This window comes from Pristiophorus japonicus, chromosome 10 (assembly GCF_044704955.1).
Source record: "Pristiophorus japonicus isolate sPriJap1 chromosome 10, sPriJap1.hap1, whole genome shotgun sequence".
Lineage (NCBI taxonomy): Eukaryota > Metazoa > Chordata > Chondrichthyes > Pristiophoridae > Pristiophorus > Pristiophorus japonicus.
This window is the reverse complement of record NC_091986.1, coordinates 160030096-160055119: the sequence shown is the minus strand read 5'-3', so window position 1 is coordinate 160055119 and position 25024 is coordinate 160030096. Positions and strand designations below refer to the sequence as shown.

The 25024-nt window shown below is 44.0% G+C and overlaps 1 protein-coding gene across 1 annotated transcript in view; it reads left to right on the top strand.

Annotated features, from left to right (window-relative positions):
- The window catches only part of LOC139275151 (mitochondrial intermediate peptidase-like), a 306230-nt gene that overhangs the window by 227981 nt on the left and 53225 nt on the right, over positions 1 to 25024 (top strand). Inside the window, exons 17-18 of the mRNA XM_070892217.1 lie at positions 12870 to 12991; positions 21995 to 22068. Of these exons, the coding sequence (XP_070748318.1) occupies positions 12870 to 12991; positions 21995 to 22068 (196 nt within the window). The remainder of the gene's footprint in view (positions 1 to 12869; positions 12992 to 21994; positions 22069 to 25024) is intronic.

Here is a 25024-nt window from a genome sequence, read left to right as displayed (position 1 = left end):
CGCTTGCTCTGTGGGGCGGAAGGCTCAGTTTCGCATCGGGGGCGGGACTTCCGGGCCGGGTAATAAAAGTCTCAGCCCCGGAAGGTTGCCACCATCCCCCCCCCCAATCGAGGCGAGGAGCAATTTTGCCCCCATAGTCTCTGAGATTGGACCTGTTCACATAGAATTACAGTACAGAAATAATTTGGTTAAGCTGAGACTCTTTTGGTAGCTTAAATTACTGATGTCATCTTTTAAACAAATGGTTAAAAAAAATCTGCAAGTTAGAATGTTCCCGAATAAAGCAGCTGATTGTGTCCATAACTCGAACAATTTTTTGCACGCAATTAATTTCAGCATAATAAAAGGATTTGAAATTCAGTATTTATGACTTAGATTATGCCAATGATCTACTTAATTGATGCAGATGGGGTAAGCCATTGGCTGCACAACTTCTGAGTTCCATGATTCAACATTATGCTCGCTGCAGCGTATTCAACTGACTTTTCTTGGAAACTTTTCACAACGGGAAGATCGGTCGATGAAACAACATAATTTATGGCGTACGGCACAGGTCCTGCTGTTCCAAGAAATTCTTGTCCAACCTCTTCCTTTAGCCAGGTTTCAGTAACTCCCACAATATCTATTAGTTACCTATTTATCATCACTTCTTTCTCACCCATTTTATTTTTGTGATCTTGGCAATCTTACAGCTACATCTTGGATTTACCTTGTCCTTGGTGTATTCACTAATAATTGGTACCTCATTCCCCAAACTTCATAATTTAAGCATTTTAAAAATTGTTTTTTTTAAACCAAATGGATTGTTTCATTCAACACATTAATTATGCCATGAAATGATAGCAAAGAATGCTGTTGTGCCTATTCATTCCACAGAAAGTAATAAATAATTGGAAATGAGTTACAAAGCTGCATTCTTATGAAAAGTTTACAAGATGGCACAAGTCGTAATAGCAAATTTCAATTGTGCTTTAAACATCCTGGAATGAATAATACTGAAAGATACAGTGGCTATAATTATTCTGTGATATATTCAAAGTCTGAATATTAAATCATTGAATTTTTTTTTCTTTCAAGACCATTCTTATATTCGGCTTGGCCTTTCTTCTCTCCCCTACTGTAATTTCAATGCATTAGGATTAGTTGACAGATTGCTTCTGGGTGGGATATATGAAACTTTACTTATACTGAACTTTAATTAGACCAGTTCTCTGTCCTCAAGCAGCTGTCAACTTTGTGATGTTGGGGAATGTCAATAACTATAAGCTCCCTTTGCTACATTCCTTTGTGACTGATGTATTTTGCAAGTTTAATGTTGAAGCTCGTCTATTGCATATCTGTGCGTTATTTTCCCTCTAATACTTATTTTTGTACTACATATTTATTCGGTGTTTGTGTAAAGAAAGTGCACGACAAGATTCACAGCCTAACTTTATACCTAATACAATACAGAAACAAGGGGAAAATAAAGATGCATCTGTGACCAACTATGTACAGAAAGGGTGAAGTATAGTGTAGGCAGATAGACAGGTAAAACAACTATAGATGTCAGTAGTTGGGTGGGTGTGGGATGGTGTGCAGTCATAAAGAGTCCAACAATAGTATTGCTTGGTCAGCTTCACAATAACAAATATTGAGGAATCTTTCTGAAGGCAGAAAGTAAAATATTGCATGGTAACATTGGTCCATTATATTTTTGCACCAGCAAGTGATTGAGGATTTTTACCAAATTTTTAAATTAATTTCTCTACCCAAACAAATGAAACATTTCTAATGATGGCACTAGATTAGAAACGCAGAGATAACGAGTTTAATTCCCATTATTGCAAATTGTGAAATTGAATTCAATAAAAAAAGATTTAATTTCTTTGGATGTGAGCTATATTGGTAAGACATGAGGGCATTAAGAGTTGTTTGCGTAGTGTGGAGGCTGGAGTCATATGTAGGTGAAATTGGGTAGGGATGGCAGGTCCCCTTCCCTGATGGACTTTTCATGTGTTTTATAAAAATTCAACAGCTTTCATGGTCATTTTCACTAATGACCTTCAGGGAAGGGAACCTGCCACCACACCCAATCTGGTCTACGTGACTTGAGTCCCACACTACATAGTTGACTCAATGCCCTCAGAGAAACAGGGATAGCCAATAAATACTCCCTTGCCAGTGTCACCCACATCTGAACAACAAATATTTTTTAAAAGCCCCGATAATGATGACAATATAAAGTGAATTGAATAGATCAGGGTGCATTCAGTTATGTAATGGAAGAGTACATTTGTAAATACATTATTGGATTTGGGGGGAGGGGGAAGTCCAAAATTTAAATTTTCTAACCCAGAGACTGAAAGTGAAAGCAAGAGCTAAATGGATAGTGCCTAGAGGCTGTCTGCGAATCTATTCTCTGTTGGAATGATACATCATCATCATAAGCAGTCCCTCGAAATTGAGGAAGACTTGCTTTCACTCTAAAAGTGAGTTCTCAGGTGACTGAACAGTCCAATGGGAACCATAGTCTCTGTCACAGATGGGATAAACAGTTGTTGGAGGAAAGGGTGATGCGGAGTCTGGTTTGCCGCATGCTCCTTCTGCTGCCTGCGCATGTTTTCAGCATGCTGTCGGCGACGAGACTCGAGGTGCTCAGCGCCCTCCCGGATGCTATTACATTTTATCAAGGAGGCTTTGAGGGTGTCCTTGAAATGTTTCCTCTGCCCACCTGGGGCTCGCCTGCCATGTAGGAGTTCCGAGTAGAGCGCTTGCTTTGGGAGTCTTGTGTCAGGCATGCGAACAATGTGGCCCACCCAACAGAGCTGGTCGAGTGTGGTCAGTGCTTCGATGCTGGGGATGTTGGCCTGATCGAGAACACTGACATTGGTGCGGATATCCTCCCAGGGAATTTGCAGGATCTTGCGGAGACATCGTTGGTGGTATTTCTCCAGCAATTTGAGGTGTCGACTGTATATGGTCCATGTCTTTGAGCCATGCAGGAGGGCGGGTATCACTACAGACCGGTAGACCATAAGCTTGGTGCCAGATTTGAAGGCCTGATCTTTGAACACTCTCTTCCTCAGGCGGCCAAAGGCTGCGCTGGTGCACTGGAGGCGGTGTTGAACCTCGTTGTCGATGTTTGCCCTTGCTGATAATAGGCTCCCGAGGTATGGAAAGTGGTCCACGTTGTCCAGGGCCGCGCCATGGATCTTGATGACTGGGGGGCAGTGCTGTGTGGCGGGGTCAGGTTGGTGGAGGACTTTTGTCTTACAGAGATTGCCAGATTGAACACATGTTCCATTAAAATTGCATAAAGGGCAGTTAGAATAGAATTAGGAATATGTGGGTTTCTAAGAACTGTTTTTCCTCATACTGGTGGAGAAACCATCACCCAGTATAAAGTAAGTAGTCTCACCAATAGGAACTAGTGCCTCCAAATGTGGCTTTTCTAATAAATGAAGCATAGATTAACTCTCAAACACCTATTTACAGTTACAGACTCCCATTACTTTTATTCATACAAGGGGCTGGATTTTAGGCTTTTCTGTTTTCGGGGCGAAAACTGAGACGGGGCAGGAAAGTTACCGGCTGGGTATAGTCTGTGCTTTGGTCATCTTCGTCATCTGGGCCCTGCGTCAGGGGGCGCAGTGCGAAGGGAGGCGTTGTACACTTAAAAAAGACGAAAACATTCCCAAAACATTGGCCATGCCACCACGACACAAATTGCATAAAAAATTAAAATAACAAACACTTGCACTTACTTGTACAGCGCTTTGCCTTCATCACCGCCGACGGCTATGCGGATTTCCCAGGCAGTCATTGCGAGGTGCGATTCCAGGCGTATGGGGTCGGGTTCGAGTCATAACTCGGACGGTGTCGTGACAAGAGCCGTTGCACACCCGGTGCAGCTCTTCCCAGCGGTGCTGCTGAGCACTGCCGCAAAAACCGACCAGAGGATCGCGACTGAGCACAGGTCATCTTTCACGCCACTCCAGGGCGAAACTCGGAATGCAAAGGACCGGAAAATTCAGCCCATGGACTTAGGCATTATAGGTAGGGATTTGGAATTGGCTAGCTGCTAATTATTTTTTTTGATTAGTTCTCGGCATGTAGATGATACTGGCAAAGCCATATTGTCATTCCTAGGTGCCCCAAGAAGGTGGTGTTGGGCTTTCTCCTTGAACTGCTTTGACCCTGTGCTGATAGTACTCACACAATGGTGTTAGATAAGGAATCCCAGGATTTTGACCCAGTGACAATGAAGGAATGGCAGTATATGTCCCAGTCAGGATGATGTGTAACTTGGAGGCAATTTGGAGATGATAGTATTCCTATGCTATTCCTGTTCTTGTCCTTCTTGGTATCAAGTTGGAAGGTGCTCTTAAACTAAGCCATGCAAGTTACGGTAGTGTATCCTGTAGTGTACTAATGGTAGAGGCGGTGGATACTGAGTCCAGTGACAGGAGCTCCAGTCAAATGGACCACTTTTTCCTGGATGGTGTCAAGCTTCTTGAGTGTTGAAGCTGCATCAGATGCAGGATAATGATGGTGATGAACTTGGGAATGGTTGTGGCGTAAGGTCAAAGGAAGATGGTTGGCCCTTTTCTTGTTGGAGCTGAACTTTGCTTGGTAGATGTATGGCGCAAATGTTACCTGCCACTTATCAATCCAAGCATGTATGTTGTCCAGGCGCTGTTGTATGTTGGCATGGATTCCTTTATTATTGAAGGAGTTGTGAACGGAGCTGATCAGCATAGAATTGTCAATAAACAGCCCCATTCTTTAAACATTTTTTAAAACTTTCTTTACGACTTACCTTGATGGGGTCCCCTGAAGGTGTTCCGATGTTTTTTTTTAATGATTTTCCTTTTCAGGTCTTCGACCCTCCATCGGCCCAACTCCATCCTCGGCGGCACTTGGGCAGCAAGCGCCTTTGCCGCCGAGATTGGGAGCTCTTGCCGGCTGTCGCCCAGATAAGCGACGTAAGTCCCTCTTTTGCCGCCCGCCGCCCTTTCAAGGACCTTTTTGATGAAAACCCCGCCCAAAGTACCATCCGGTACCTCAGTGGCCATCGACGGTCCTTTAGGCGGAACTTGGACGGGCGGGGGCCTTCACCATTTTCGGCCCCAGTATCTTCCTTTACGTCAAGTATAGCTCCAGTCACTGGAAGGTTTTCTCATCGACTCCGATTAACACTTAGTTTTGCTAAGGCTGCTTGGTGTTGTGCTAAACTGAATGCTGCCTTTATGTTGAAAAAGGAACAGAAAAATTGCATTTATATAGTGCCTTTCATGGCCCCAGGACGTCCCAAAGCGCTTTACAGCCAATGAAGTACTTTTGAAGTGTAGTCACTGTAGTAATGTAGGAAATGTTGGAGGCAGTTGCTCTTATTTCTCCTCTGGAGCTCCGCTTTAGTGTCCAGCTATGGTTCCCAACCCTCCTGGAATGACTGGAAGTTTTAAACCAGAGTTGGCAACCCTCGGGTCAATGCTGTGATAAAGCCTGGAGCCAAGTTGTTCTGATGGAACCCAAACTGAGTGACAGTTAGCAGGTTACTGGTGAGTAGGTGCTGCTTGATGGCACTATTGATGACTCAGTCCACCAGTTTGCTGATGATTAGGAACAGGCAGATGGGACAATAATTGACTAGGTTAGATTTGTCCAGTCTTTTGTGGATAAGATATACCTGTATAATTTTCTACATTGCATTGGTATAGCTTGGCTGGTTAGGGGGTGGGTGGGGCTAGCTCTGGTGCGCAGATCTTCAGCACTATATTCAGGATATTGATGGGGCCCATTACCTTCATTGTGTTTAGTGCACTCAGCTGCTTCTTATTGTCACTTGGAGTGAAATAAATTGGCTGGATAATGGCATCTATGATGGCGGGTACCTCAAGGGGGATTGTCCACTTGGTACTTTTGGCTGAAGACATTTACAAACGCTTTAGTCTTGTCTCTTGCACTCACATTCTGGCATCCGCTATAGTTGAGAATGGAGATGTCAAGAAGCCTCCTCTTCCCATTAGTTGCCTGATTGTCCACCAGGTGCTGCTGCTGCGACATATACTAAATGTAAGTGGCCTTTAAATATACATTCTGCTGATTATCAAGTGCATGTTGCTGGATATTTAGCTTGCTGAGCATATTTTTAAATTTCTCTACTTTGGAGACGAAAGAACTTTTGAGTTTCTGTATTCATAAAATTTGGCCAGTGCAGTGACGATCATAACAGACATAAATATAGTAGAACATTCAGGAAGATTTCCATGATTCATTTCTAAATCTGTAACTCTGAATTCTACTTGCCGACAAGAATTTGTCTAGTCCATTTTTGAGCCTTGTCGGAGATCCTTGTTCCATCACCCCTGCTTGTAATCTGTTCCACAAATTTCCCATTTTCTTTTGTCGTCTCAATTTTCAAACTATGGCTTCTTGATTTTGAATTTTGTACACTTCAGAAAATCTCATCCAGATCCATAATCTCCAACACCTCGTTGTCTTAAATACTTAGATCAAATCGCCTTTCAATCTTTTTAAAATAGAGTCCAAGGATAGCCAAACCTGTCTTAGGTTTGTCTCCTTAGGTCTGGAATCAATCTAGTGGCCCTGCTTTGTACTCCTGCCATTAAATTAGTGCCCTTTTTAATAATATCAAGACCAAAACAGCATGCAGTACTCCAGATGTAGTCTAACCAAGGCCAAATATAATTTTAGAAACTACTCTTGATCTATAAATAGCTATACATATTCTGTTTGCTTTTCTAACTGCCTGTGAACATTATACCAATGGTTTTAGTGAATGTAACACCATAATCCCAAGTTCCTTTTCTTATTGTGACCCCGCAAGCATAATTCCATTTAGTACATAATCAACAAAATAGTTCCCTCTGCTGGATCTCTTAAGTTTACACTTCTCCATATTAAATTGCATCTGGTACTTCTCCATCCACAGACCAAGCTTCTCTGAGTCCTTTTGGCGTTATGCACATTGCAGTTGTTATTTGTAATTGCTCCCAATGTGTTGTTAACTGCAAATTTAGACAAATTATAAACAATAGTGACCAATGTGAAACATGAAAAGATCACTAACAATCAGCTTCCACCTAGATACCTCCCCATGCATCATCACTTACCACTATCTACCAACCAGCCAACTGCTAATCTAGTCTTAACACTGCCCTTGATCCCATGGCCCAAATATTGTGAAGTAGTCTATTATGTGGAACAGTGTTAAATGTTTCCTGAAATCCAGGTATGCAACACCCACTGTCCTCATCCCTATCTACTACATCTGTAACCTCTTCAAAGAAATCCAGTCAATTGGTTAAGTACAACCTCCCACTCCGAAATTATGCTAGCTATCTCTAGCCCTTGTTCTTCAAGATGATCCTTAGCACGATCCCTCATCACAATTTCAAACAATTTCTTCACAATCTAGGTAAGGCTTACTGGTCTATAATTTCATGGTCCCTCCTTAGTCCTCTTTTTCGTCACATTTGCTAATTTTCAATCTTCTGGGATCTGATCTGAGCCAAGTCCTCAGCAACCTTCGATTTAAAAAAATCAATGCCTTATCAACCTTGAGGTTTTGCAACCTCTCAAATATATTCTCCTTTTTGATTCTAAAGGTTTCCAGTCCACATTTGTTATTATACCTTTTCTTCAATTTAGTTTTTTCTCCCCCTATTTCATTTGTGAACACTTGCTAGTGGTTTAATAGGAGTCAGATTTGACTTAGTAGTAGCACTATTGGCCCTGATATTTACGGGGAGGCGGTGTAGAGTGGGGAAAACCCAGCAAAGGTGGGAATGTGGAGGCCCTGGCAAAATTATGGCAGGTTCTCATAATTTTTTCTACCATTTCCTGCACAACAGCCGACCAAATTGACAGGTTGGCCGGCTGTCGGGCGGGAAAACCAACAGCAGGAGGCTGCAGCAGGGGACTCTTGTGAATGGTCCCTGGCAATCTGGATCGAAAGAATGAGGCTTGGTGGGAGAGGAAGAAAGCGTCAATCAGGAGGTAGGGAACTAGAGATCAGGACTTGGTGGAGGACGATGGGAAAAGAGAGTGGCAATCAGGAGGGAGGGAGTGAGAGACCGGAGCTTGGCGGGAGAGGTCAGCGATCGCGGCAGGGGTAAGAGAGAGGCTATGATCAGCAGAGGGGAAGCCGGGTTGAGGGGTTGGGGGAGCATTCCTGACCCAGAAGGAGTGCTGTAACAGGCACTTACCTTTTACTGCCGGGTTTCCTGTGCACTGGGAAACCCAGCCAACAACTGTTAAATTTAAATCAGGCTCCCAATTGTGCTGAGGGAGCCTGATTTAAATATGTTAATGAAATGTCCCATCTCTCGCAGTGGGTTGGGGATGCATTCGCCATTTAAAAATTTGTGCACCAACTCTCTCCCATCCGTTGTGCGGGGGTTAATATCAAGGCCATTGTCTCTCAGTCAGAAGGTTGTGGGTTTAAGCCCTACTCCGAGACTTGAGAACTTAATCTAGGCTGACACTTCAGTACAGTACTAAGGGAGTGCTACTGTCAGACCAATCATGAGCAAAATATGACCCACGAGCCGTATCTGGCCCACCAAGTCATTCGACCCAGCCCGCTGGACGGGGTAGAAATAAAACGCGAGCCGGAGCGCAAGCTGCACATTAGTCTATCCACTTTCACTACTCGTGAGTCAGAGACGGAACCGAACTACAGCCAGGAAACACATAGTAATACTTAATTCAGATTGTCAATTCGCAAAAGCGATTCTCCTGGCCCGATCTTAAAAGGATCCTTTTTGCAATTTGGGGCCCAAATGGTGGCCGTCTGTACCCAGATTGCACTGCGTACTCGAATATACCCTATCCATTTTAGAGTCGACTCATGGATGCTCATCTCCATGACTCTTTTACGGAAGAGTACGACGGCAGAGGAGTTCTCATCGCCGTCTTAGACACGGGAATGCATCCCAGAGCATAAGGACTCCAGGTAACTCTAGGCCTTGCGAAATTCAGGCTCCCGTACTAAAAAGAGAACACCTCTCGCATCGGAGGCCCCGCAGACTCGAGCCGCTCTGCCAAACAGTTATGTCGACTTGAAACGACCAATCATTGCTTTCATTTCGTAACGGAAAATTTTACTATTTCATGCTACAATCTTTCAGTGGTGTGATAGGTTCTACCAATGAGGTGAGACTGCATGGCAACTTTGCTGGAACCACTTGTAGCCTCTAGAAAGCTACATCTGTGCTGGGGATGCAGTCAGCAACTGCTTCTGTCTGAGAGAAGTGATCAGCTGTGAGGTGGGAGCTTTTATAGTACATGTCATGCTGTCAACTAATCAGCTGGATAAATGGCCACTCAACTCAGATCGACAGACGTAGTTCCCGAGCTGCGTGAATCCCATGGTCACGCGGGGAAATTTGAACGATGGGCTAAAAGAGGAGCTAAAGGGTCTGACAACAATCTGATAATCATTTAAATTAGGTTGCCCGCCTCTGCTGTTCGGGTCGCACCGGCAAATGTGCCCAAGGAAAAGGCATGTGAGGGCGGGTTCCCGACCCGCTCCAACTTATTTAAAATTTCCCACCCAACCCGCCTCCAATCGGGCCCGCACAGGCCCTAAAATGTTCCGGCCTTAGTTTCTCTTGGTGATCATATATGACATTGCAAGTTCATGCTGTGCTCAATCTTAATCAGGCAATTCTTTTCATTAAATTGTAGATAACATATGTGATCTGTGTTTTACTTTGTGGTTGGCTAAATAGCTTAGATGACTATTTCCTATTATGGTCTTGTTCCAGTCATGCTAAGTTATTATTAGCAATAATGTGTTGGCCATAAAAGTAAAATTGTGCAAATCTAGAAATGTTGGAATTTCTTCAGACAAGATAATCGAGCAAGTTTGATGCTACTTTTTTTTAAATGGCTAAATGTGACCAGTCACATGCACAATTGTTTATCAGCTTTGTCTGTGGAACAAGCAGCAACACAATCTATAGATGGCACATTTCCACAAATCCTAGAATGTGAAATGATTTTTTGGCGATGTAATTAACAGTCTATAATGGTATGTTGCTAACATTATCGCTTTCAAGTGCAGTATGAAGGGCAAAACACCATCTGTGCATGATTTACGGATTTGATTGTTTTCTGTTTTATTACATCTCGGCCAATTCAAAAAGATGCCCTCTCCATGTTTGTGGAAGAAACCCAAACAACTGGCTGACACATTTGCCAACAAAATAACAGTGACTGCATTTTAAAAGTGATTCATTTTCTGTAAAGCTTGAGGACATGAAATGTGCTATATAAATGCAATTAATTTTCTTTCTTTCTGTGTATCAGCCTGCCAGAGACATCGGGGCAGAAATTCAAAGAGACCCGTTAATGCCCGCTTGCGGCACCCATTCTTAAAAATCGAATGACCGCTGCTTTGGGGTCACCTGGTCGACCCGACCTAAATTCAGGTTGGAGATTTTTCGGCCTGGTTCCCATCCCGCCCGAGTGGTTGCACCGCCAATTTTAATCAATAAAAATACTTACTTCCCTATATGCAGCTGAACTCGTCGATCCCCCATTGAGTGGTGCCCCCAGCAGGTTTTCCTGCCGGTGCACCATCTCCGCACTGAGAGTGGCCCGGCACAGCAGCAGCCCTTAAAGGGGAGGGCTCACTGCCGCGGCCACAGTGGAAACATTTTTGCCGGTCGACTTGCCAATCAACCGGCAAAATACTGCCCCCGGGTTCGGCCAGGCCTCCAATGGGCAGCCTGGCACCCCCTCTTGGCCCGGCCAAAACCCTCCCTGGTGGCCCAGAGGCCCAAGATAAAAAATGATAGAATCTCTGTCCTTTAACGGAGGGGAGAGAGCGTGGTGACAAACACACGTTGTGACATCACCATGACTCCACTGTTGATTGAGAGCGGCGGAGGCTCCGTCCGACCCATTTTCAGCCAGTCAGCTTGGCTTTCAGTCTTAAGGCCCGCCCCCATTATGAGTCATTTCCTGTGGGGAAAGTCCTGAAAATGGTTCTACCTATCGTACCAAGGATTCCAGCGGTAGGTACCATTCTTAAAATTATAGGTGTGATAGCTTTCTTGCGCACCTGAATTTCAGCCCCACCTTCTCAGCATTTCTGAGGCTGGGTGTGCTAAGCAAGGCATTTTTTGACATTTTCAGCTCACCCTCCCATTTCTCCCTCCCCTTACTCCACTGAAAAATAAAATCAGTTGGGAGTAATGTCCCCCCCCCCCCCCCCCCAAAGACGCGTGGCCGCGCATTGACCAAGAGGTTCCGCGCAGGCTGCTCACCAGCTGTTGCCGCTGGAAAAGATACCAGCTACGCAGCAAATTTAAAGGGACCGCACACGGAAAGAAATTAGGGGGAACATTGGTTGGGAGTACTGAGAATTGACACAAAGCAATTAACACCATATTTTAGCAGACTTATTAAGAGAACAGCCATCTTGTGATGAGATTATAAAACAATTCTTTCACTTGATTTTTTTTGAAAAAGGTTAGATGATGGGTTACTTTTTCTACAATTAGAGATAAAGCCATAATAAGGCCTTTAGTTGAGTATTATTATGGGAGAAGAACCACCCCCTCTAATTATCATACAAATTATAGGAGTATTTAGGTGTTATGAAATTTTACTGTCCTCTTGTCAACACCAACAATCAGACAGAATGTCAGTCACACCTGATGGTATGAGAGCTGCTAACTCAGCACATTTTTGCCGAGCTTTAAAGCTAAAATGAATCCCCTTGGATCTGCAGAGTGAATTTTCAAAATCGGGTTTTTACAGGCAGGGCTCTTTTTTGAGTGACAACTACATGGAAATTAAGTATTTTACACTGAACATATTCACCTTAAAGTAGTGTTATACCAGCACGTGTTAATGATAATCATTATAATAGACATTACCATTTATGAGTGTTAAAAGAGAATATTGTCTGATATCTAAGGGAGAAGAGAGCCATTTTAATAACAAGTACTCTGTTTAGGAACATAGGAATTGCTAGGATAAAACTATGGTCCATCTAGTTCGCCTTCTACCATCCTGATAGTCGCATGATACAATGATACTGGAGTTGCTTACTGATCATTATCAATCAATCTCTATTTACAGACCTAGACATGATGCGAGGAAAACCCCAGTGGTGGAAAGCTTTGGGAACCATAGGTCCAAAGTCACCTGATCCTTAAAGCATGCTATACTTACCACATGTCATGTATCAAACTGCTCATATACTGTATCCCAAAATTTTATTTTCTTAAAGAAATCTATCTAATTTACATTTGAATGAATCAATACTAACTGCTTCCTCCATCTTCCTAGAGAGCTTGTTCCATAGATTGACCAATTGCTCACAGAAATATTGTTTCCATAGATTAGTTTAGAATTTACTCCCCTTCAAGCGCAGGTGATATCCTCTGGTTCTATTGTTCTGGACAAGGTGAAATAATCTACACCCTTTAGAATCCTACAAACAGCAATCGCATCACTTCTCTTTTCTAGTGAGAACATGCCCAATTTACATAATCGCTCCTCACAATCCAATCCCTCCATCCCTTCAAATCATTCTGGTATCCTTGCAATAGCTGCAATATCCTTCTTGTACTGCATCGACCAGAGCTGTAGATAGCGTGCATTTACATATTTATATATTTCACATTTTTTCATTTCTCCTACCTGCTATGTTCATGTAAGTTCCCTCATATGTACCCATGTGCACACCTGAAGTTATTCAACTCTTTCAAGTTATGGTTGTTTTAGATTTGAAGCAAAAGGTTTAGTCTGAAGTATTTTTATTAGTTAATTTCACTCACGTCTGTATATATATTTTCAAGTTCTGGATAGGAGTGCAAAGACTTACAGTTTCGTTTTCTTTTTAGGCGTGGCAGCTGCGATTTAGTCACCTTGTTGGATATGGTGCCAAGTATTATTCCTACCTCATGTCGAGAGCTGTAGCCTCCATGGTTTGGAAGCAATGTTTCATGAAGGACCCACTTAACAGGTTAAAAAAGGAGAAAATGGATTTAAATTGTGATGTGTTCTGTTTGTGATGAATCGCAAAGAAATATGATTTTGTGTTCTTTATTATGAAGAGAGACTCTCAGAACTCGGTAACCAGGGGACACATGATTTAAGATCATTATCAAAAAAATCCAGGGGAGAAATGAGGAGAATCTCTTTTACACAGCGAGTTGTTACGATCTGGAATGCACTGCCTGAAAAGGTGATGGAAGCAGCTTCAGTAGTAACTTTCAAAAGGGAATTGGATATTTACTTGAAAAGGAAAAATTTGCAGGGCTACGAGCAAAGAGCAAGGGAGTGGGTCTAATTGTAAAGCTCTTTCAAAGAGGCAGCACAAACACGAGGGGCTGAATGGTTGTCTTCTGCGTTGTATGATTCTATGAACTGAACTTGACTCCATTATAGAATAAAGATTGAGAAGCTATAATTCAGGTTTTTAAAATGCTGAGTGAGATGGATAATGTCAATGGGTAAGCAGATTTTTTTACTTAGATTGTGAATGCAGAACTAGAAAATGAGCCACTTGCTTGACCAAGCAACAGAAATTACTGCAACAGCTAAAAACTTCAAATTTAATTTGAATACTGGTCTTCACCTGATGACTAACCAACGGATCCTGACCAACGGATCCATCACAGACCCATTCCATGTTCGGACCGGGGTCAAGCAAGCTGTGTCATCGCTCCAACGCGCTTCTCAATCTTCCTTGCTGCAATGCTCCATATCACCCTCAGCAAGTTCCCCGCTGGAATGGAACTAAATTACAGGACAAAAGGGAATCTGTTCAACCTCTGGCGCCTCCAGGCCAGATCCAAGGTCGTCCCATCCACCGTCATTGAACTACAGTACGCAGATGACGCTTGCGTCTGCGCACACTTGGAGGCCGAACTCCAAGCCATCGTCAACACCTTCACTGAGGCATACGAGAACATGGGCGTTACACTAAACATCTGTAAGACAAAGGTCCTCTACCAACCTGATCCCGCCATACAGCATTGCCCCCAGTTATCAAAATCCACAACAAGGCCTTGGACAACATGGACCATTTTCCATACTTCGGGAGCCTACCGTCAACAAGGACAGACATCGACGATGAGGTCCAACACCGCCTTTAGTGTGCCAGTGCAGCCTTCGGTCACCTGAGGAAAATAGTGTTTGAAGACCAAGACCTCAAACCTGGCACCAAGCTCGTGGTCTACATAGCAGTGGTGATACCCTCCCTCCTATATGGCTCAGAGACATGGACTATGTACAGCAGGCACCTCAAAACACTGGAGAAGTACCACCAACGTTGCCTCTGCAAGATCCTGCAAATCCATTGGCAGGATAGGTGCACCAACGTCAGTGTTCTCGCTCAGGCCAACATCCCCAGCATCGAAGTATTGACCACGCTCGATCAGCTTCCATGGACAGGCCACATCATCCACATGCCTGACTCAAGACTCCCAAAAGGAGCGCTCTACTCTGAGCTCCGACACGGCAAGCGAGCCCCAGATGGGCAGAGGAAATGCTGAAACGCTTGCAAGGACACCCTCAAAGCCTCTTTGAAAAAGTGGAACATCCCCATCGACACCTGGGAATCCCTGGCCCAAGATCGCCCAAAGTGGAGAAAAAGCATCTAGAAAGGCGCTGAACACCTTGAGCCTCTTTGCCAAGAGCAAGCTGAAGTCAAGTGGCAACTCGGGCATCCCAACCACCTGTTCCTTCAACCATCGTTGCCCCACCTGTGACAGAGACTGTAGGTCCCGCATTGGACTCTTCAGTCGCCTGAGAACTCATTTTTAGTGTGGAAGTAAGTCATCCTCGACTCTGAGGGACTGCCTAAGAAGAAGGAAACTTAACTTTGCAGCTTACAATAAAAACCATACTTGGTAGTCTGTGTGTTTGTAATTTTTTTTACTCTGACAATTAATTATCACGTCCAAAGTAAGTTTGAAATCTGACTGACGCTTTTTGCCAGCCTAAATTAAACAAACTCGCTACGCTCATCATAGGCAGCCCCTCGGAATCGAGGAAGACTTGCTTCCACTCTTAAAATGAGTCCTTAAGTGACTGAACAGTCCGAGAATCACAGTCCCTGTCACAGATGGGACAGATAGTCGTTGAGAGTAAGGGAGGATGGGACAGGTTTGCCGCATGCTCTTTCCGCTGCCTTCGCTTGATTTCTGCATGCTCTCGCCAATGAGACTTGAGGTGCTCAGCACCCTCCCGGATGCGCTTCCTCCACTTAGGGCGGTCTTTGGCCAGGGACTCCCAGGTGTCAGTGGGGATGTTGCACTTTATCAGGGAGACTTTGAGGGTGTCCTTGTAATATTTCCTCTGCCCACCTTTGGCTCATGTGCCATGAAGGAGTTCCAAGTAGAGCGCTTGCTTTGGGAGTCTCATGTCTGGCATGCAGACAATATGGCCTGCCCAGCGGAGCTGATCAATTGTGGTCAGTGCTTCGATGCTGGGGATATTGGCCTGGTCGAGGACGCTAATGTTGGTGAGTCTGTCCTCCCAGGGGATTTGTAGGATCTTACGGAGACATGGTTGGTGATATTTCTCCAGCGACTTGAGGTGTCTACTGTAATGGTCCATGTCTCTGAGCCATACAGGAGGGCGGGTATTACTACAGCCCTGTAGACCATGAGCTTGGTGGCAGATTTGAGGGCCTGGTCTTCGAATACTCTACCAAAGGCGGCCGAAGGCTGCACTGGCGCACTGGAGGCAGTGTTGAATCTCGTCATCAATGTCTGCTCTTGTTGATAAGAGGCCCCCGAGGTATGGGAAATGGTCCACATTCTTTGGTCTACAAGTTCTTTGAACCTCATTTTACATGGTGTAATTACTGATATGCCTTTCAGGGAAAATATGTTTACATTTTATAGATCAACCAAAAATATTTTTTGAATTTGTAAACAAGCAACTGTTAAACAATAATTGATCTGGTGTTCAATGGGTTCTTTTGGGTAGAAGTGAGTTTTAATTAATATTGTTATGCACTGTTGTAATAGCCTAGTTATACCTAGTGAAATTATCTCTTGGCGAAGTAGCACCATTGAAACCAGTATAACAAATAGAGCTGGAATTCTTTTAGTATCAAAAAATTATTTTGAATTTATTATTTATTCTTTCCCCTTTTCCAGCCTCTTCAGATCATAGAGCCCATCAATTGTAAAGACTTGCAGGCAATTGACCTACACCTATGCAAGGATAGCTCATCCACCAGCCAATTTCCTTCCGAATGTTCCTAATCCTGCAGCCAAGTGTCTGGGTCAATTTGAGTGGCAGCTCATAGTGCAAACCCATGTCATCTATCCCATGGTGCTCGTTTTTAGACAATAATAGCTTGTATTTATACAGTATCTTAAATGTAGAAATGTCCTGAGGCATCTTACAGAGAGGGAAGAAAAAACAGACAAAAATAGATTAAATTAATGCATGCCAAGCCATGTGGAAGAGAGTAGAAGTTCTTCTGCTGTATCTAAGGCACACATTCAAATCTTTGCCTTATTGCTTTATTATAATATGTTAATAGTCCCAGTCAATTAGATTAAATTGAGTGGCTGAATTGGAAAAATCATATTTAAGCCAATTTATGTGAAACTGATGTGTTTTAAAACTAATATCGTGTGAACAGCAAATTCATTAAGCAATTTCCCAACATTTGCCAGGATTTTCTGATTATAATGCTGACGGTAATCCATTAAAATGGACTAATTGGAAAGCTCTTTCAAAGAGCCACCACAGGCAGGATGTGCCGAATGGCCACCTTTTGTACTGTATAATTCTATGATTTTAGTGTTATGATTGGAAAACCTAGGCCATTATTTGAAAATATGCAAGCAAGAAAACCTTTTGCCAGAAGACTCCTGAATTGGTTAAAGGTCTCAGATCTTTTTGCCTCTCCTGGGAAGTAGGGAGAAGATGTTTGGGACATGGGGATGAAATCAGCCTAAGAATGAATATACAAACATAAAGCAGACAACTGAAATCTACCACAAGCAAAATCTGTTGGTTAGTTCATTGACAAGTTGTCATTATTTGCTAATTACTTTAAAATATATTTTTGTCCACAAATTTGGATCCACTTAATTATTTAATAAGTTTAAAGACATTGTTGACAGATGTCTCGATCTTGATAACTATCAAACAAACCAACTCTGGCACATTATTGCATAATCCAGTGAGTTGGTAACACCAAAATTATTCAATCGCAAATTTCTTAGAAACATAGAAAATAGGTGCAGGAGTAGGCCATTCGGCTCCTCGAGCCTGCACTGCCATTCAATAAGATCATAGCTGATCATTCCCTCAGTACCCCTTTCCTGCTTTCTCTCCATACCCCTTGATCTCCTTAACCGTGAGGGCCATATCTAACTCCCTCTTGAATATATCCAATGAACTGTCATCAACAGCTCTCTGCGGCAGGGAATTCCAGAGGTTAACAACTCTCTGTGTGAAGAAGTTTCTCCTCATCTCAATCCTAAATGGTTTACCCCTTATCCTTAGACTATGTCCCCTGGTTCTGGACTTCCCCAATATCAGGAACATTCTTCCTGCATCTAACCTGTCCAGTACTATCAGAATCTTATACGTTTATATGAGATCCCCTCTCATCCTTCTAAACTCCAGTGAATAGAGGCCCAGTTGATCCAGTCTCTCCTCATATGACAGTCCAGCCATCCCTGGAATCAGTCTGGTGAACCTTCGCTGCACTCGCTCAATAGCAAGAACGTCCTTCCTCAGATTAGGAGACCAAAACTGAACACAATATTCCAGGTGAGGCTTCACTAAGGCCCTGTACAACTGCAGCAAGACCTTCCTGCTCCTATACTCAAATCCCCTGGCTATGAAGGCCAACATACCATTTGGCTTCTTCACCGCCTGCTGTACCTGCATGCCCATTTTCAGTGACTGATGAACCATTATACCCAGGTCTCGTTGCACCTCCCCTTTTCCTAATCTGCCGCCATTCAGATAATATTCTGCCTTTGTGTTATTGCCCCCAAAAGGGATAACCTCACATTTATCTACATTATACTGCATCTGCCATGTATTTGCCCACTCACCTAACCTGTCCAAGTCACCCTGCAGCCTCTTAGCGTCATCCTTATAGCTCACACCGCCATCCAGTTTTGTGTCATCTGCAAACTTGGAGATATTACACTCAATTCCTTCACCTAAATCGTTAATATATATTGTAAAGAGCTGGGAACCCAGCAGTGAGCCCTGCGGCACTCCACTAGTCACTGCCTGCCATTCTGAAAAGGACCCGTTTATCCCGACTCTCTGCTTCCTGTCTGCCAATCAGTTCTCTATCCACGTCAATACATTACCCCCAATACCATGTGCTTTGATTTTGCACACCAATCTCTTGTGCAGGACCTTGTCAAAAGCCTTTTGAAAGTCCAAATACACCACATCTACTGGTTCTCCCTTGTCCACTCTGCTGGTTACATCCTCAAAAAATTCCAGAAGATTCGTCAAGCATGATTTCCCTTTCATAAATCCATGCTGACTTGGTCCGATCCTGTCACTGCTTTCCAAATGCGCTGCTGTTTCATCCTTAATGATTGATTCCAACATTTTCCCCACTACTGATGTCAGGCTAACCGGTCTATAATTACCCGCTTTCTCTCTCCCTCCTTTTTAAAAAAGTGGCGATACATTAGCTACCCTCCAGTCCATAGGAACTGATCCAGAGTATATAGACTGTTGGAAAATGATAACCAATGCATCCACTATTTCTAGGGCCACTTCCTTAAGTACTCTGGGATGCAGACTATCAGGCCCCGGGGATTTATTGGCCTTCAATCCCATCAATTTTCCTAACACAATTTCCTGACTAATAAGGATATCCTTCAGTTCCTCCTTCTCACTAGACCCACTGTCCCCGAGTACATTCGGAAGGTTATTTGTGTCTTCCTTCGTGAAGACAGAACTGAAGTATTGGTTCAATTGGTCTGCCATTTCTTTGTTCCCCATTATAAATTCACCTGAATCCGACTGCAAGGGATCTACGTTTGTCTTTACTAATCTTTTTCTCTTCACATATTTATAGAAGCTTTTGCAGTCAGTTTTTATGTTCCCTGCAAGCTTCCCCTCGTACTCTCTTTTCCCCTCTTAATTGAATCGTTAGTCCTCCTCTATTGAATTCTAAATTTCTCCCAGTCCTCAGGTTTGTTGCTTTTTCTAGCCAATTTATATGCCTCTTCCTTGGCTTTAACACTATCCTTAATTTCCCTTGTTAGCCACGGTTGAGCCACCTTCCCCATTTTATTTTTACTCCAGACAGGGATGTACAATTGCTGAAGTTCATCCATGTGATCTTTAAATGTTTACCATTGCTTATCCACCGTCAACCCTTTAAGTATCCTTTGCCAGTCTATTCTAGCCAATTCACGCCTCGTACCGTCGAAGTTACCTTTCCTTAAGTTCAGGACCCTAGTTTCCGAATTAACTGTGTCACTCTCCATCTTAATAAAGAATTCTACCATATTATGGTCACTCTTCCCCAAGAGGCCTCGCACAATAAAATTGCTAATTAGTCCCTTCTCATTACACATCACCCAGTCTAGGATGGCCTGCCCTCTAGTTGGTTCCTCGACATATTGATCTAGAAAACCATCCCTAATACACTCCAGGAAATCCTCCTCCACCGCACTGCTATCAGTTTGGTTAGCCCAATCAATATGTAGTTTAAAGTCGGCAATGATAACTGCTGTACCTTTGTTGCACACATCCCTTATTTCTTGTTTGATGCTGTCCCCAACCTCACTACTACTGTTTGGTGGTCTGTGCACAACTCCCACTAGCGTTTTCTGCCCTTTGGAATTCCGTAGCTCCACCCATACCGATTCCACATCATCCAAGCTAATGTCCCTCCTTACTATTGCATTAATTTCCTCTTTAACCAGCAACGCCACCGTGTCTCCTTTTCCTCTCTGCCTATCCTTTGTAAATGTTGAATACTCCTGGATGTTGAGTTCCCAGCTTGGTCACCCTGGAGCCATGTCTCCGTGATGCCAATTACATCATATCCGTTAACTGCCATCTGCGCAGTTAATTCGTCCACCTTATTCCGAATACTCCTCGCATTGAGGCACAGAGCCTTCAGGCTTGTCTTTTTAACACACTTTGCCCCTTTAGAATTTTGCTGTAATGTGGCCCTTTTTGTTTTTTGCTTTGGGTTTCTCTACCCTCCACTTTTACTATTCTTCTTTCTATCTTTTGCTTCTGCCTCCATTTTATTTCCCTCTGTCTCCCTGCATAGATTCCCATCCCCTTGCCATGTTAGTTTAACTCCTCCCCAAGAGCACTAGCAACCACAACTCCTAGGATATTGGTTCCGGTCGTGCCCAGGTGCAGACTATCCGGTTTGTATTGGCCCCATCTCCCCCAGAACTGGTTCCAATGTCCCAGGAATTTGAATCCCTCCCTTCTGCACCACTCCTCAAGCCACGTATTCATCTGAGCTAACCTGCGATTCCTACTCTGACTAGCACGTGGCAGTGGTAGCAATCCTGAGATTACTACTTTTGAGGTCCTACTTTTTAATTTAGCTCCTAGCTACCTACCTTAGTATTATGTGAAACTTAGGGTGGTCTTTGGCACCTGATAAAGTGCGACATCTCCACCATCACCTGGGAGTTCCTGGCCAGGGACCGCCCTAAGTGGAGGAGGTGCATCCGGAAGGACGCTGAGCGCCTCGAGTCTCATCACCGAGAGCATGCAGAAAACAAGCGCAGGCAGCAGAAGGAATGCGCGGCAAACCTGTCCCACCCTCCCTTACCCTCAACGACTGTCTGTCCCACCTGTGGCAGGGACTGTGGCTCTCGTATTGGACTGTTCAGCACCTAAGGACTCATTCTAAGAGTGGAAGCAAGTCTTCCTCGATTCCGAGGGACTGCGTATGATGGATGATGTTGATGAGGAGTCTTGTGTCAGGCATGCGACCAATGTGGCCCGCCCAACGGAACTGGTCGAGTGTGATCAGTGCTTCGATGCTGGGGATGTTGGCCTGATCGAGGACGCTAACTTTGGTGCATCTGTCCTCCCAGGGGATTTGCAGGATCTTGCGGAGACATCATTGGTGGTATTTCTGCAGCGATTTGAGGTGTCTACTGTATATGGTCCACGTCTCTGAGCCATATAAGAGGGCGGGTATCATTACAGCCCTGTAGACCATGAGCTTTGTGCCAGATTTGAGGGCCTGAATTTCGAAAACTCTTCCTCAGGCGACCAAAGGCTGCACTGGTGCACAGGAGGCGGTGTTGAACCTCGTCGTCGATATCTGCCCTTGCTGATAATAGGCTCCCGAGGTATGGAAAGTGGTCCACATTGTCCAGAGCTCGCTGTGGATCTTGATGACTCGGGGGCAGTGCTGTATGGCAGGGTCAGGATGGTGGAAGACGGATGTTTAGTGTAAGGCCCATGCTTTCGTACGCTTCAGTGAAGATGTTGACTATGACTTGGAGTTCAGTCTCTGAATGTGCGCAGACTGTTGTTCGACGACAGAGTAAGCTAAGCACTCCTAATGGAAGGTCAGGAATACCCAAAGGAAAATATTTAAAATTTCCCTGCTGCCCTCCATTGCAGCAGCCATTTAGTATTATGTGAAACTTAAATGCATAGCCTAATATGCAGACCCAAAGCCCTCAGCATTATCAACTCCTGTGTCATGGAAGTTAGTTCCTTTTTCAGAAAAATTAGTAAATGTGCCTTTTGGCATTTAGATGAAAGCAATATGCACAGTGATATCAGCTGTAAACATGCATTTACAATAGGAAGTGTTCAATATTTTCAGGCTAAAAGAAATGAACTAAACACAGCTATATCTTTTTCAACAACTTTCCTATAATATGGTAAATTTATAATTTTAAAGCTGATGCTACACATTTATAACTAGATCCAACTCACTTCTGAAAATACTGATCAGGAGCTTTGCTGCTGAGCAAGGAAGGAGTGCAGTTGGTGTAACATTATCTCTTTCCCTCAGGGCTGTGGGAGAGCGCTACCGCAGAGAGATGCTGGCACATGGTGGTGGAAAAGTACCAATGGTCATGGTGGAAGGTAAAACAAAATCATGTTTAATTTTATTTTCACTTCAATATGGTGTATTTACAATATTATATCCAGGCTGCTTGCTCCTCAGGAATTCAACTCGTATATTGTAGGGCAAAACTGATGATAACATGAAAGAGCAGCATGCATAGTTGTTGAAAAGGCAAAACCAGAATTACTTTTCTGGCTATGGACCTTCCCTGATGTCAGAGGAAGGTTCGTATCAAGCAGTATGGCAAAGACAGCTTTGTTAGCCTGTGCAGGCAGGCTGAGAGCTCCTAGGTGGGTCTCTTTACCAGTAGAGACTCAGGCACTGCCTCAATTATATTACATCATTTGGATGTGAAGACCTTGTATAAACAAGGTTTTTGTGTTTAAGAAGAAATCCAAAATGTGTAATGTTCTGTTTTTTTAAACTTTTGGTCATTTTTTTGTGCTCATCAGCAACAATAATAACTTGCATTTGTATGGCACTGTAATATATTGGGATTTTGACCTATTTGGTGTATATGGTTTCAGTTATATTATGTTACCTATATACGGTCAGATTCAGTTTTTTAAAAAGACTACCTCCAAGACACAAACTATTTAGAATATTGATTTGGACAAACCAGATAGAGTACCAGAAAGTTGAGCCATCAAATTGTGTACTTTCACATTTCACATTAAGCATTCCATGGCAGTTTATATCTTTAATACAAGAATGTTTTTTGTTCAGTGCCTTAGCTAAACAAATATTGTAGTTGCTGTGTGCTTGCACACCAGTTGGAAGGAGGTTCTGATTCAAGGCAGTAAACTTTGATTGGTAGCTGGATGAGTCCATCCTCGGTACACAGAGCTGAACATGATGCCCTTCTCTTTACCTCTCTCTCTTTCTCTGTATGTCTCTCTCTTTTTCTCTAAGGTCCTAGGGTAGTCTGAGCCAACCAGAAACAGAGAGATCTTTATCTCTAGTCAGGTACGAACAGCTATGGTGTGCAAGAAGAAATGTTAGTTCAGTTAACTTGAGACTGCTTTGTGAGTAAATTTAGCTCATAATAGGGACAGAGTTGTGTATTTTACTTTACGTTCACCTTAATATGAAATCACATCAGGCCTTGTTTCACCAAGTGTTTGTGTGCCTCACCTTCAGAGAGATTAAAGAAATACATGGTGAAAAACACGAGTATCTGGTGGAGCTATTGTTATACCCTCGGCTATCATACAGGTAGCTACAATAAGGCTTGGAATCAACTCCCACAAATGTAAGATGCTCAAATCACTTATGGAATACCAATTGTATACCAATACACTTATGGAGTACCACTTACTGATACCAATGAATCAAAGAAGGTGTGTACCGCGAACCCGATTTGTAACAGTAACAGTGACATAGATTTCTAAATTAAGACTGGTTCTAACTTGATAAGATCATTTTTCAGCAGCTGATAAACTGTCATTTGCTGTCATTCGTCTCAACTGTAGCAGTAAGCCTAATTAAAAAATATAGGGGCTGGGATTATCCACCTCTTCGCCGATGGCACCACGACTTTGCACCTTGCTCCGGCACTGCTCGCGATGCTTCTCTGCGCATGCCGATGATGAGGTCATCACCATGCGCATCGCCTCGTCACCGCTCCGGAAGGTTAAATTACCTCGCGCTCCTCTACCTAACACTTGCCGATGCGAACAGCAGCTTTTGCTATCGGTTTCAAGTCATCAGGCTGCAGCTCCAGCAAGATTTAAATTTTCCCCAGGTTGCAGTTATTTTATTTTTTGCATGTGCCATCGCCAGCATTGATTGCTGGCCTTCAGTTTACTTTGGCTTCCATCGCTCCCCCTGCTTTAGTCAGGTCCATTTGGAGACAACAACATTCTTTGCCAATCATGGGCTCCGTGTTGGCAGTCTGTCCAGCCTGTCCTTGCCGCACAGCACTGCCCCCGTCATCAAGATCCATGGCGCGGCCTTGGACACCGTGGACCACTTCCCATATCTCGGGAGCTTCCTATCAACAAGAGCAGGCATCGACGACAAGATCCAACATCGCTTTCGGTGCGCCAGGTGCAGCCTTCGGCCACCTGAGGAAAAGAGTGTTTGAAGACCAGGCCCTCAAAACTGCCACCAAGCTCATGGTCTACAGGGCTGTAGTAATACCCGCCCTCCTGTATGGCTCAGAGACATGGACCATGTGCAGTAGACACCTCAAGTCACTGGAAAAATATCACCAACAATGTCTCCACAAGATCCTACAAATCACCTGGGAGGACAGACGCACCAACATCAGTGTCCTCGTCCAGGCTAACATCCCCAGCATTGAAGCACTGACCACACTCGATCAACTCCGCTGGGCAGGCCACGTAGTTCGCATGCCAGACACGAGATTCCCAAAGCAAATGCTCTATTCGGAACTCCTTCATGGCAAACGAACCAAAGGTGGGCAGCAAAAACAAGGACACCCTCAAAGCCTCCCTGATGAAGTGCGACATCCCCACTGGCACCTGGGAGTCCCTGGCCAAAGACTGCCTTTAGTGGAAGAATCCGGGAGGGCACTGAGCACCTCGAGTCTCAACGCCGAGAGCATGCAGAAATCAAGCGCAGGCAGCAGAAAGTGCGTGCGGAAAACCAGTCCCACCCACCCCTTCCCTCAACGACTATCTGTCCCACCTGTGAGAAAGTCTGTGGTTCTCGTATTGGACTGTTCAGCCACCAAAGAGTGGAAGCAAGTCTTCTTCGATTCCAAGGGACTGCCTATGATGATGATGATGATGATGTTGGCAGTGGACCACCTCCTCCAACTTCACCACTGGAGGATAGTGCGCAGAAGACAACAGCGCCGTGATTTAGCCAGGCAAAGGTAGAGGCATCGGGAGAGGGAAAGAGAGAGGCTCCCACCAGGAGAGGGACCTGCACTGGGAGAGGCTCATGCACCGAGGTTGAGGGAGAGGAACAGGGAGAGGGAAAGGGATAGAAACAGGCAGATGGAAA